At 46.8% G+C, this 13,420-nt stretch overlaps 1 protein-coding gene across 9 annotated transcripts in view; it reads left to right on the top strand.

Moving 5' to 3' along the window:
- The window catches only part of kaznb (kazrin, periplakin interacting protein b), a 116,204-nt gene that overhangs the window by 81,880 nt on the left and 20,904 nt on the right, over nucleotides 1–13,420 (top strand). The window contains exons 1-2 of one of the 9 annotated variants that reach the window (XM_076025423.1): nucleotides 5,449–5,590; nucleotides 5,639–5,776. The exons of 7 other annotated variants lie outside the window; for them this stretch is intronic. In XM_076025423.1, coding sequence (XP_075881538.1) covers nucleotides 5,740–5,776 — 37 coding nt within the window. In that variant the 5' untranslated portion in view covers nucleotides 5,449–5,590; nucleotides 5,639–5,739. Of the gene's footprint in view, nucleotides 1–5,448; nucleotides 5,777–13,420 lie in introns of those variants that run through there. One more of the 9 variants, XM_076025424.1, reaches the window with a different exon arrangement.

Here is a 13,420-nt window from a genome sequence, read left to right on the forward strand (position 1 = left end):
CACAAAGTGTTGCCATGACGACGCTTTAGCCAGGCAGTTAAAAGACACAGGGTTGTCGGGCCGACCGGGAGGTCAGCACCGGAGCAGAGGGCTGCGTGGAGGCCTGGCGGCGCGGGAACAATCAGATAACAGCTCTCTGTGCGAAGGGACTCGTGCAGGCTTTTACTGGCCGCGGTTAAATAGGTTGTTTTGTCACATGATTGCGTGGTGCCAGGGCTGAGGGCAGAGAACGTTTAGGACGGATTGCGTGTGTGTGTGTGTGTGTGTGTGTGTGTTTGTTGAAAAACTGCATTTTACTCTGAGAGTGCTTTACCTTGAATGGATGCTGAGTGGTTCATTGCGCCGCTTTCTGGCTAAATCGTGCTCTTGCCGCACGGGGGAGCGACGAGTCCAAAAAAAAAAAAAAAAAAAAAGAAGTCGAAAACTTTGTTCGCCGTGTAGCTTGTTGACTGATGGTAACTGCACATGCATTGTTGCATGAGTGTTGTCATTCTGTTTATTGTGAATCCTGTGATGAATACCCATTAGTTGCCACCGCTGGAGCGACTAATTGTTTTTTGGTTCCACGCAAAAAAGAACACGGGAGTGAACACGCAAGATCAATCAAGTGCACCAAGACAATGATAGCATCAGGTAATAATAATGTAACATAGGGTGGTTAGATGGCCGGGACTGTAGCCTACCTTATTATCTTATAAATTATAATACCTTTTCTTTATTTCAAAGAGTTACTATTTTACTAAACTGACTCATGATCCCTCAGAACTGCTACCTTAAAGAAAAATATCATGTTATTAGTGATCTCATGTGAGTTTCTTCCAATTTAACATCAACCTGTACGTGGCAGTTCTCTCGAAAGCCACTGGATTTAGGCTACTTTGTGGAAGTGAACGTGTTTCTCATGAAGTGGACCAGGCTACATGCTGGCCTCTCTTGCACCTCGCGTCATGACAGCTGTGCAGCTAGCGTGGCTCTCGTTCCGAAGCATTAGACACACTGCTGGACAGCACTCAAGGTGAGAGAAGACTGATGACCGTGTCACCTGTTTGATTGTATTTTCTGATGGAAAATGGACTTTGCTTAAACTATAAACTCGCTGCCTGCTCTGTCCTGTCATCCTAACGGCTGCCATTATTCTCCATTGTCCCCACGCTGGTATCAAAGCAGAGGCTTCACCAAAAATTGTGATTCCACTCCCTCCGTCCAATACGGCTCCTCCTAACAGCTCGGCAGCCCGTGTCATTTCCATCGACAATGGCGAGCGCCAGCGGTGACCCCAGTCACACTCTATATCCATCGCTACGCTCAGTCCGTCCCCTCGTTATGTCGCCCGGCCCGCCTTTGTCTCAAGACGAGCTCATATTTGAATGCAGCTCCCGGCGCAGATAACGCCGAGTGACGGCTCCAACCTTGTGCACTTCGGCTGAGAACAAGAGAAGATGCCGGGAGAGCGGAGTTGAAAAGAAAGAGACTTGCAGGATTTTCTCCTGGCTCAAGTGTGAGCATGCAGAGTAAATGAATGACAAAGCGATAGCGGGAGTTAAGCTGTACAACAGGAATAAAAGCATCACGCGGAATAAAAATTGAGTGTGGCCAAGAGGCAAACTATAGTATGACCTTCAAATTATATTATGTTTTATTCAAATTAAACCCGCCGCCCTCCTTCCCTTCCTTTTTAAGTAATAAAAGCAGCCTGTTGGGCTTCATATGGGCTCAAATTTGGCTCCAAAAAGATATAATTAGGATGCTTAACTGTGTAATGATTTGGCTCTATAGCTGTCAGCGCAGGCAAACACTTGCATCGGGGGGCAATGAGATGTTAATTGTGGGCGCGACGGCAGAGATATCGCTTCAATCTCTTCTCTCATCTGTGGCCAGTCGGAGCATGGAGCCTGGCAGTAATCCTTGAGGCGTCAACGCGTGATTGACGGATCCGTTGCCTCATGCGACACGTGTCTGCTTAGCGCACTTACGATCTTGGGAAGGAGCCCGTACGCGGCAGCGTCACCCTCTGACAGGCGGGACAAATGGCCGAGCCTCAGCCCGAGAACCGCTGTCACGCCTTCCAATGCAAAAGAGGTTTGACGGCATTATTCTGACACAAGAGCCAGCTTGTTGTGCGCCTCGAGTTCTTACGAAGCCAACAACAAAAAAAAAAAATTCCATTATAAGTTTGTGCCCACTGGGCTCAACAAGCCAAACTGAGGCGCCGTTATCAGTTTCCCTGGAATCACCTGCGCTCGCCCCGGGCCTGAAGAAGCCCTCAAGGAAAGTGGAGCGGCCTCGCATCTTTCCCTCGCTCTCGCTGCGTATCTTCCATGTAAAGCTGCCACTGATGGTGCAGAGTTCAGGGATTGGGGCAGTAAAGGAGTCGCACACTGATAGCTCGATGGTTAAAGACAGCCAGTGTTGCTGGGATTACTCCATAAAAGTAGTTCAACTACTGATTCCTGATTACTCCTTTAGAAAGTAATCGAATTACTTATTTAACTACTTTGTTTCATAAGTAATCGATTATTAATTACCAATTACTTTAGTTAAAAAAAAAAGTTAAAGTAACAGTTGAGAGCATCTTGTTTCCTGCACACGACGTACAACGAACCACAATATTCTTTGATTTTGACGAGATGAACTCAAAATAATGTTTGTATGTCCAGCTGTCAAAGCGGTCGCTGTTTTTTCTTTTGCTGCCGCCAAGCTTGTTTTGGTGCGTCGTTGCATATCAATGACGTTGCATCCACAGCTGCATCGTCAGTCTGCCATGTCGTTGTTTTTTTCGGTTGTTTTTCAAAATTTGAGACATTTTGTGAGTAATAAGATATTTTTAGATTGCAGAATATTTCAGAAGAGTAATGGAATCCGTTACGTGATAAAGTAATTATGATATAATTACCAGTTTTGCCGCAGTAATCCCATTACATTATTCCATTACTTTAAAAAGTAGTTTAATTACAGTAGTGGATTACTTAGTAATAGATTACTCACCAACACTGAAGACAACAGAGGAGCAGTGTAGTCTTATTTCACATGCTCACATGCCCAGTTACACTGATCAGTGGGTGATATTTGGGGAGACTTGGGTACCCAAATATCTGTGGCAGATATTTGGGTAGACTCCAAATCACTGTCCGCCGTCCTCATCCCAGTATGTGAGCAAGGCCGGGGATCAGATTGTTGGCTGGAGAATGACTCGCACTGATTAGCACAACTGCCCCACAGCAACAAGGCTGCGAGTTCCATTCTCAGACTTGTGAGGGCCATTTCTTGCATGTCCTCCTTGTGTAGATTCTCTGCCGGTGCTACGGCTTCCTCCCACAGTCCAAACACACGCACATCAGGCTAATTGGCCACTCTAAATTGTCCGTCCGTGGGAGTGAGCGAGAGTGCAAAATGGTTGTTTGTCTCCATCAGCGCGGAGACGGAAAGGAGATGGAGCAACATGGAAGGAAGGCGGGGCGGTGGTCAGTGTTTTTACTTTCACCTTCTGTCCCTGCAAAACGTAGCGTAGACTGGAGAGTTTTTTTCGAGCGCAGGTGGAATTTGTAGCCAGTCAGTTGCAGCTGGAGGAGATGAGTGTGACACAGATAAGCGTCTCGACACGGGTCTTACCTTTGCCGTTGCAAGCCGAGCCGGGCCAAGCCGATTAAAACCCACGTCAATCTCCGTGTCATCTGACCCACGTCGACACCGAGTATCGCTGTCTCCTCCCCACTGCGCTCACATGCCGACTGTTAATAATGAAATGAAAATAGGGGAATTTGTGACTCTGCAACACACTGGCAACTCGTCTGGTGTGTATCCTGCCTTCGCCTCAAGACAACTGGGGTCGACTCACCTGCGACCCCGAGTGCAGGAGAAGCAGCGACGGATGATTCGACTTGGATAGGTGCGATTCTCCGCTCGTCAGAGCCGGACCTAACGATTTGGTTCTCTGCTAACTGAACATGTCACAGTCCGAACAACCACCTGGCGGCAAGCTGTGTGCATCTCTGTGTGCAATACCAAACAAGCTGCTCTGACGTGGCTGCCGCTAACCTGGGAGAGAGGGTTACCAGTGACCCGTCACTGCACTTTACTTGCATCAGAGACGCCTGATATCTGGGACAGCACACGAAAAGAAGAAAAGGATGGAAGGATGGGCATATTTAATTTCTGTGATGCTCGTCGGCAGGCTAGAGACAGACGTTATTGCTAGAAATAGGGCTGTCAAATGATTCATTCTTAAATTGTGATCAAGCTCTGAATTTCCAAAGTTAACCGCGATGTAATTGCGTTTTGATTTGCAGGTTTAAAATCTTATTTTTCCTTGACATGACCCCTGTCATGACTCCAAGACAAATATATTAAATGGGTTAAAAATACTTTTCTTTTTAAATACAGACACAAAGAACCACAAGCAAAAAAGGAAAACTGTGTTTCTGTCCTAGGTTGAAAAAAATCATCTTATGTGATGTGCTCCAATAACAAAAGTGAAGCTTAGAATTTGCGCAAGCAGCAGCATACTAGGCGGTCTGGGGATTGTTGGCACGTGCACTTGTCCGGGCCAGCATATCACATCCCTGGGAGTGGGGATGCGAGTGAAGGCCGAGTGCGGCCCCTACCTGTAGGGGCAAGAAGAAAGTGGGATTCAGTCAGACCAGTCATTCAGAAAAACCTCTGGTGGCTTTGAAGCAGCCGGTGAGAACCACTGGTGTGGTTGGTTGCGTTGACCATTCATTGTGTGAACTGCACAAAATAAACTCTAAGCTAATGTTAGCAAAACATAGCCCTACAGCTTGAAGACCTGACTGTGGGTGAATGGAAGGAACAAAGGCTTGCGATTAAAATGCGATTAAAAATGTGTGCGTTATGCCTTGTATTTAATCTCATCGCCATTAAGGAGTTAATGCTCACACCCCTAGTTAGAAACATTAGTAAAGTTTTTTTTTTTTTTAAATATCCAGGAATGTTATGTTTTCTACAGCTGCTTCCCCTGCACTCGAGGTCGCAGGATGCACTGGAGCCTAATCATCAAGAAACAATGACTCCGTTTGACTTTAGCACACAGCCATTAGCCAGTTACGAGTTCCTTATATTTGCACGGACTGTAGCCCCAGTTGGAGACATACGGGGAATGAGTAAGTAAACCTCCGAGGCTGCTCGCTGTTGTTACGCAGGGCGTCGTTACGCAAGCCGCTCTCCAACCATCAGGTGGGGCAAGTGCTCCACTGACTCACCTGTTTCGCAGCCCGAGGGCGCGAGCTGCATTTCCACCCTCCACTTCCATCCCCCAGCTGCGGTGGGGAATGTGAAAAGCAGGAGTGGGCGTGGAGTGAGAGCGACCTGGGTGGGCGTGTCGCCAAACAGGTGGTAAGAATAGCTCAGAGTGGTGTGTGTGTGTGGGGGGGGGCAGGGGTCAGGAAATGCGTCCCTGTGCTCTCGCAGCAGAGCATTTCCTGGTCACCTGGTCTGGGCGGAGCCTCAGCCGGCAAGGGCTGGGTGCGTCCTGCTGCAGTGCAGCATTGAATGCTGGCTGCGTGCGTTCCGGTTTGTGTACGTACGTGTGTGTTTGTGTGTGTGTGTGTGTGTGTGTGTGTGTGTCTGTCTGTCTGTCTGTCTGTGTGTGTGTGTGTGTGTGTGTGTGTGTGTGTGTGTATAGGTAATAGGCTTGGTTAGTTGGTTGTTGTTTTTTTTTACCTGCTATGATAGCTCACACCACAGTTGACAGTGGAGCCGAACAGAGCCAGAGCCGAGGAGGACATGAGGTCCGAGAAGGAGGAGGAGAAGGCGAGAACTGGTAGGTGGCGCAGACGGAGGCAGCTGCCGGTGCTGCCGGCGTGTGTGTGTACGTGTGTGCGCGCGTGTGTGTGTACGTGTGTGAGGCCTCAGCGGCGGCCAGAGTCGCAGGTGTGTGAGCGCACTCCAATGCACGTGTGCGTGTGCGCTGCTGGCTGTGTTTGTTTGAGAGGCGTGTGAGCGAGGTGTGTCACCGCTGAAACTCCTCAAAGTTTTTGATTCTCGTTTGAGTTTTGCCTGATGCTAATTAAAACCCAATGGAAAATCACTGCCAGTCAAATACCGACCAGTCAGATCATCTCATTGGCTGGATCATTAATGAGTTAGTTAGTGTCTCTTAGTGCGTTTTGGTATTTTTTTTCTTTTCTTTTCTTTGTTTGTTTTTGTATTGTTTCACTGCTACCTATTTCAAAGATACAGGTCATAATCTAATTCACAGTTGAATTACTGCTAACTGCTGTAATGGGAAATACTGCTTTAAAAATATGATATAACACCAAATAGAGAAGAAAACAAATCTTATAGGTTTATTGTCATATTTTTCATATATGACAACAGTTGATGATGAAAATTGTCAACAATCATATATTTCTACTGTATGCGATAATTTTTTTTTTTTAGTCGCATGTTTACAATAGTAACGTGTTCCTTTTATCTCCCGCACATCTGTTTCCAACTCAGCCCTTCACTTCGCAAGAGATTCGCTCAAATATGCCTTGTTCATCACATCAGCAAACGCTGACCTACATGTGGCACGTAAATACAGATGGCATTGTAATCTGTTAATCTGTTTGCGTTATAAATAAATGGACTGATATTTGGCGGGATCGGATCCGGTTCAGTGGTTCAGACTTTGCGGGGGCTCAAGTCTGAGGGCTCGGATTGATGTCTGTGAGGGCTCTTGTGTTTTTGGATTAACGTGCGAGGGAGGAACCTGATCTGTTTTCCGTGGATGTGCATTATGGTGAATGACTTATGCTAAGCCAAAGCCGTCTCGAGTGCGGCGGAAGGGATGGATATCTCACTCCTCACTCCTCACTCCTCTGTGCTCTCTGCTCGGCCGTCATCAACAGGTTCCGCTGCGGCGGCGTCTTCTCGCGTGCGATCGAGCTCGTTCGTATCTCCCCCATCTACTGCGCGTGTGTGTGTGTGTGTGTGTGTGTGTGTGTGTGTGTGTGTGTCACTGCGGCTTGTCAGACGGCTGAGAGCGAGTTTGCTCTCGCTGCGTCCTGCGTGACTCCCGGCGCGGCGGCTGCACCCCGAGGTCAGCGCTCAGAATTACAAAAGATAATGAGTTGACAGATTGAGCGGCCGCAGACAGATGGTCCCATCGCTGTCGGCTTCACGCTCGCAGTTTAACCAGAGCCGTAAGATGCGGCGTGCGGCGCGGCTCCGCCACAGTCTTGGTGTTCGAGCATCTGGGTGAAGTTGCAGTGGCTGTGTGTGGCCGATGAAGGAGCGTTATTGCTTTCATCAGAGTGGACCGAGATTGGTAAAGGTCCCTTTTATAAGAGATACACTCCTCAGAAATGAAAAAGTCCATCCTTCACTGCCAGCGCTGTTCTTCGCAAAGTGCTTGCTAAAAATATGCACCTGTGGAAAGCAGACGGTTGTGATGTCGCTTATATAACACATATATTATATTATCTAACACTTCCGGCCAGGTGCTTGTTACAACATTACGACCTCCTTGGTCTCCTGCCTACTCTCTGAACATGTGTGAACTACAGCAGGAAGCCCAAACCAAAGTGTTTCAGCTCAAAAGATCCGAGCTGTGTTTTGTTTTTGTGTGTTTGGGGGTGTGGACGTTTAATCACGTGAGGCTCCTCCGCTGGAGTCCAGCACACAAATGGCTTCTGGGAGTCAGTTGTAATATGAGACCTCCATCAACTAGTAGTGGGCATTATTCAGGCACAGACTCTTCAGTGAGGCAGTTTGATGGCCTCCCTGCTTCAGCTGCAGCAGAAGAACGTATCGTGTGGATTAGCCTTCTCTCGCAGACCAGGTGCCACTGTTTTTGACAGGCGCTCACATCCCCACAACTGATTCCAGTTGCTGTAGATCCTCAGGCATTTTGTCCCCCCACCCGCTGGTTTACTCAAGGTAATTAACACATCGAGCTGCCCTCGCTAGTGGGCTCGTATGGATGATGGATCTCATTGTTTAGCCATATGGATTTCTATGGCATGAGCTCCACGGGCGCTCAGGACAGTTCACGCTGGGAGGTCAGCAGGGTCTGGCAAAGAGGCACCATGAATTGCAAAAGGTACCAAACAGTATTGCCTTCTCGATGGATAGATAGATAGATAGATAGATAGATAGATAGATAGATAGATAGATAGATAGATAGACTTAATTTACTAATGAAAATAAACAACTCAGCCTCAGGTCTTATTCCGTGGCTCGTACCAGGTAAAATTATTTCCCTAATGAATTTTGCCAAACGGTCGCAGGAGTCTGCACACCCACTCGGCGAAGGTCAGTAAGTAAGTCTGCCGAAGTGCGCGCCGCGCTCCAGGCAGTGCTCAGAGATTAGCTAGGAACCTTGGAACGGAGCCAGCAACGGAGTCAAGCAGCTCCAGCACAATCGATTTGCTGCACCAACATGCGGCCGACATGAGAGACCCAAGCCCCCGAGCGGCAAGGATCGTTGCATCGCACCCGAGTGATAACTTTGATTAATTGCGTGATATCAAAGGTTTGATAGCGCTGCCTCGCTTGCTCCGTGTCGGCTGTCAGAGCAATCGGGGTAATTTGAATATTCACAAGCGAAATCCCGCCATGGAAATGAAGTTCGTGGTAGTACAGCCTTTTAATCTCAGTTTAAAATGAGTTTCGTTTGTCAAGGGAGCAAGAGTTTTGTTGCAGGATTGTTTGTCTTGCTGTACTCATGACTATGTCAGTCTTGATAAAGAGGTTTTAATCTCAATGTCTTTTCAGCGAGACAGACCTCTTACCGTTTTTGTAGTTCCCGTGGCAATACTTGGCGTTCTGAACCCATAGAAGGTCCAAAAAAAATGCCGCTTTTCGCTTTTTGCAGGAGGCAGCCAAAGTGGGGGTAAATATGCTATTTTCGGAATTTGAATTCTGCACTTTGGCAGGAGTAAACCATCAAAAAGCTTGGCAGCTTGGCAAGACATCAAAACGAGGGGTTTATCAAAACAACAATGATCTGCAGTGGTGTTTGGATAATTAATCATGTGAGGCTGCTCCACTGGAGTCGAGGGTAACAAAGGGAGAGAGTGCAAATGCCGGAAATAGAAGCGTTTTTTGCGCCTAATTCCAGGTGATGCTGCAGACGCATGCGGCTGACGGAAGCAGAGATGCGCACGTATGCGTTTAGGGTACGTCGTGAAACAGTGATGTTTTACATACCATCCAAATTCAAAGCATGTTGCATTGCATTCATCAGTTCATGGGATAGAGCGCAATACCCCAGGGCACAAACATTAACAGCAAGCTCTTACCAGGCTGGAGCATCGGCACTGAAGAGATTGTCCCTGCCGCTGTCTGTGATGGAGGCTTGTCACTGCTTGACTGCCTTTCATGTCGCAAGCGTGCCGAATCTGAAGGTATAACCTGCATACATATGTTCCGTTATGGCACAAGACCCCCCCCCGACCCCCCTCCTCTAACTATAGTATCCAGCGAAAAAAAAGGGCTGCTAAATATGTTGTTTTAAAGCCTCTTATCGCTGCAGCCTGCCTCCGCCACCCACCCGACCTCTCAGTGAATCGAGAATCAACGGGGAGCTGCTGACTGAATTGACAGAATGAGCCTTTGAATGTCTGCCCGCTTTTCCCTCCTCTTCCCCTCATTTCTCGTCTTTGTCAGCTCGCTGCTGATTTTGCTGCTATTTTCCCTGCCCATTGTTTCGCGCTGTATACGAAGTGCTCTGAAATCGCGGCAGGGTGGGTGTCTTCTTTACACATGAGGTCTCGTTTGAAGGAGGTTGCACAAAATATTTCGCCGATATGTTTTTTCTCTGTACCTGCCGTAATATAGGGAGACCAAACATCCTTTTATCCCAGGACAGAACAGGTCATTTGAATATGTCATCGTTGGGCAGGGTGTCCTGGTCTTCGGTAATCAAAATATAGTCGAAAGGACAGATGTTAGTTACAGACAAATGTTGACTCTGAATATTGCTTTAACAATAAAAATAGTTTAGGAAAAAATGTCACTTAAAGGCCGTCAATGTAAAACATCATTTTTTCAATCTTCAAGTGTGACAAGTGTTATGCAAGTACAGTAAAGTAAAGAGATTCTCGCGGGTGAAGCTGAACTCTCGTGTGACAGAGCTTCACAGACGACTTTACATTCCTCGTTGAAACTATTTCGGTGCTTCCTGCTCTTCTTGTTGTCACATTTCCAACGTTCCCAGCGTTGCCTGTGTGATAAATTCACTCGGCAGCTGAAGCCGACCGCCATCTTCCCTCTCAGCTCGTCTCTCTACTGTAATTACAGGAGGCCAGGGCTCCTCTCATAAGCGCATTCAGGTACTCGTGCACACCCACACCAGCAGTAATCGAGTGTATCCAGCAGCAACGGAGAGAAGGAAGAGACGTGGACTAATCCAGGCTTGAGGCCGATAAGATAAAAGAGCGCGACAAAAATGATCCAAAGGTGCTTTTTTTTTTTCCTTCCCGGGTTAATTTTACTGCACAGTAGCGTCTTGTGATTATGACTTTTTATCACTTTTGGCATAATTTGCCATTCATAAGTCTTGAGAAAAAGCCTGGCATCCTTCATTAGCTAATTGCATACTTTACCAGGTAAAATGTCCATTTATTTACTGACGCACTGAAGTGAACATCAGAGTGGGGAAGAAAGGCGATTGAAGTGACTTTGAACGCAGTGAACATGGTTGCTGGTGCCAGATGGGCTGGCTGGTCGGGCTATTTCACGAAACTGTTGATCTACTGGGATTCTCACCACATTACTACCATCTCCAGGGTTTCCAGAAAATGGTTCCAAAAAAAGAGAGAAAAGATCCAGTGAGCAGCAGTTTTGTGGAGGAAAAGCACCTTGTTGATGTCAGGGGGTCACGTTTTGGACTGGACAGACTGGTTGGAGTACATAGCAAACAAGTAGTCAAATAACCGCTGGTTCATCTCTGGGCGTATAGCACCACCCAGTACCAGCAAGGCATGCCGCTGTTTAGTTTTTATTAAAAGTGACTGGCTGGCTGCCACGACTGAAGTCATATGTGTCAAGTTTGAAAAATTCATCTCTCCAAGATAGCAAAATTTCCATAGTCCAGGATTTGGTGGGGGTAATAAAGAGCCAACAGCTATGAGGATGAGTCAGTGAGGGGAGCTGAGTGGTCGCCATGTTGCTGAGCTCAGATGTGGTTACAGAGACGTGCTGCTGGTTCCCCTCAGGGAGGCTGACAGCTGGAGCCGCCACGTTCAGCCGCCGTGTTTTCCACACTGGCTCCCGAGGCCAGGCAGCACGGCCTGACTGTATCTCAACACTTAATTCTGCATTTGTTGATATAAAGAGGCAATAAAAGTGCAGTGTCAATAAAGCACGTGGTTGCAAAGCCGCTCTGGTTTTCTTTCCCACTCTCATTGAAAACCAATCAGAGTTTTTGTAACTTTTCCAAAGCATATTTTCAGGGTGTTCTTTCTTTATTTCACGGCAAAAGCCTCCCTCTGTAGTTTATCTCATCGTGCCCTTCACACACAAGCACGCCCAGCCCTCCTTTACCTCGCCACCATATGTTACAATAAAGCCGCGAGTCTGTATCACAGGACTCGAATTCGAAAAAAAAAAAAAAAGAGAGAGAAAATCGCCGACGGCTACCGCAAACAAACACCCCCACGCCTGTCCTTCAAACGCCACTCGCCACGGAAAACTTTTATTACAAGCTGCGATGTCGCTCGGCATTATTTCTGGGGAATGAGAATCTGTTTTCGTGCTGTCGCCTCGCGGTGCAACACCTGTTGCACGGTTCGCTCAGAGCGTTTATCGAGAGCATGAGGCTGTTGCTCCAGCGTGCTGCAGCAGGTAAACACTGCTTACATTCATCCATAATGTCAGGAAGGGACGTTTTGTTTGTTTGTTTGTTTTTTTCCGCAGTTATTTGAATTGTGACAGGTGAAGCGGTTGAACCGGCACAAGCAGCCCTCCTGTCCCACCTCTGCCTGCTCGTTGTTGACCCGCAGTGTGTGTAAATACTCAGCTATGCATGAGAGGAGCTCTAAGGGGCCGATTACGAGAGAACAGAGTTGGGGATTGGTTTTGTTTTCATGCTTTATGTTTTGTTTTCATGCTCGTTGAGCCCCATAACAAGCGCCGCTGCAATTTGGTATGAGTGCGCCGGAGAATTTTAATTGTATTGTTGTCAGAGAGCTTCCATAGCCTGCGTTTGCCTGCAGTATTAAGATCGGGAGACGCAAAGTGTTGTGATCCAGAATAAAATCTATTAAAAAAAAAAAAAAAAAAAAAAAAGATGAAAGGTGTGGTTTCAACTGTGACATCGAGCCAATCAATGAAGCACGCTCAACTTTATCAATCGCCGTGAGATTCTCTCTTGATTTGGCCTCCGCAGCAGCGTGTTCCTGACAAGTTGGGACATGTTTGCGTAAAGACGGGGGAAAGTTGTGGAATGTACTGAACGCCAGTTGCCAGTTTTCCACATGTAAACAGGCTCATTAGTGACAGGTGGGGATAGTAAAATGGGGTTCAAACACAACCAATAAAAATCTATCCATTTTGTCATGCAGACAGCACAGGACTAAAAAAAACAATGCATTGATTGCATTGTATTTGTCTCATTATTACTGATTTATCATTGTGTTTCTCCTCTCCTGTCTTGTGCTTCAACAAGATTCCCAGATTGTGTCCTATGGCACACAAAGTGCCACACAGGACCTTTTTTAACATATAAATGTTGGCTAGAAGTGGGTCAGATGTCACTCACGAAGACTTGAAGAAGAACATTCAACCCTACGGTTCGACTGTTCTGACTGATAGTCAGAAAACGCTTTTGCTCTTTCTGCATTTGACTCACCGTGTAAATGTTTTGGGTCTCGCTGCTGTCGCTGGTGCTCTCTGAAATAGAAATGCCTGAGAGGATACTCACCGAAATACTTGACACGTCATAACACTGACTGTTGCACACATGCAAAGCTGTCATGGGGGAACAGTTTGCTCCTGGAGATGGTTAAAAAAAAAAATCCCCTTCCCTTATCAGCTGAACCGTTGGGAAGGGGATTTCTGTAGATTCTGACTGGTCGGCTTTGGATGTGAACAAATTGTTGTTGTTTTTTTTTTTTGAAAGGGACCCTTTCTAAATGTTTTCAATGGGCTCTTTCCCAGATGGATGCATGACTTGTGACTAATGGCATTGAGAAACAACCCATCTGCCGTGTCTGTGGGTTAATCTTCTCCAATCTTCATCTTTTTTTTGGTATTGATTGCGACAGAGACTGCTTCCTCTTGAATATTTCTCTCCAGTTGACCTAATAGAGTCTTCCCAGGGGTAGAAATAATGTTGCTCAAATGATCAATTAGTGACAATCGGAGGGTATAAACATACGGCTTCTGCTCCAGGCTCGTCAGAGTCCCCAATCAAGACAGCAGTAAGAGAAACGACGAACCCTGCACACATAAATGATCTATTTTATAGTAAATCTGG

Source organism: Nelusetta ayraudi, unplaced genomic scaffold, assembly GCF_046127955.1.
Source record: "Nelusetta ayraudi isolate G7.1 ecotype Tasmania unplaced genomic scaffold, CSIRO-AGI_Nayr_v1 ptg000017l, whole genome shotgun sequence".
Taxonomy (NCBI): domain Eukaryota; kingdom Metazoa; phylum Chordata; class Actinopteri; order Tetraodontiformes; family Monacanthidae; genus Nelusetta; species Nelusetta ayraudi.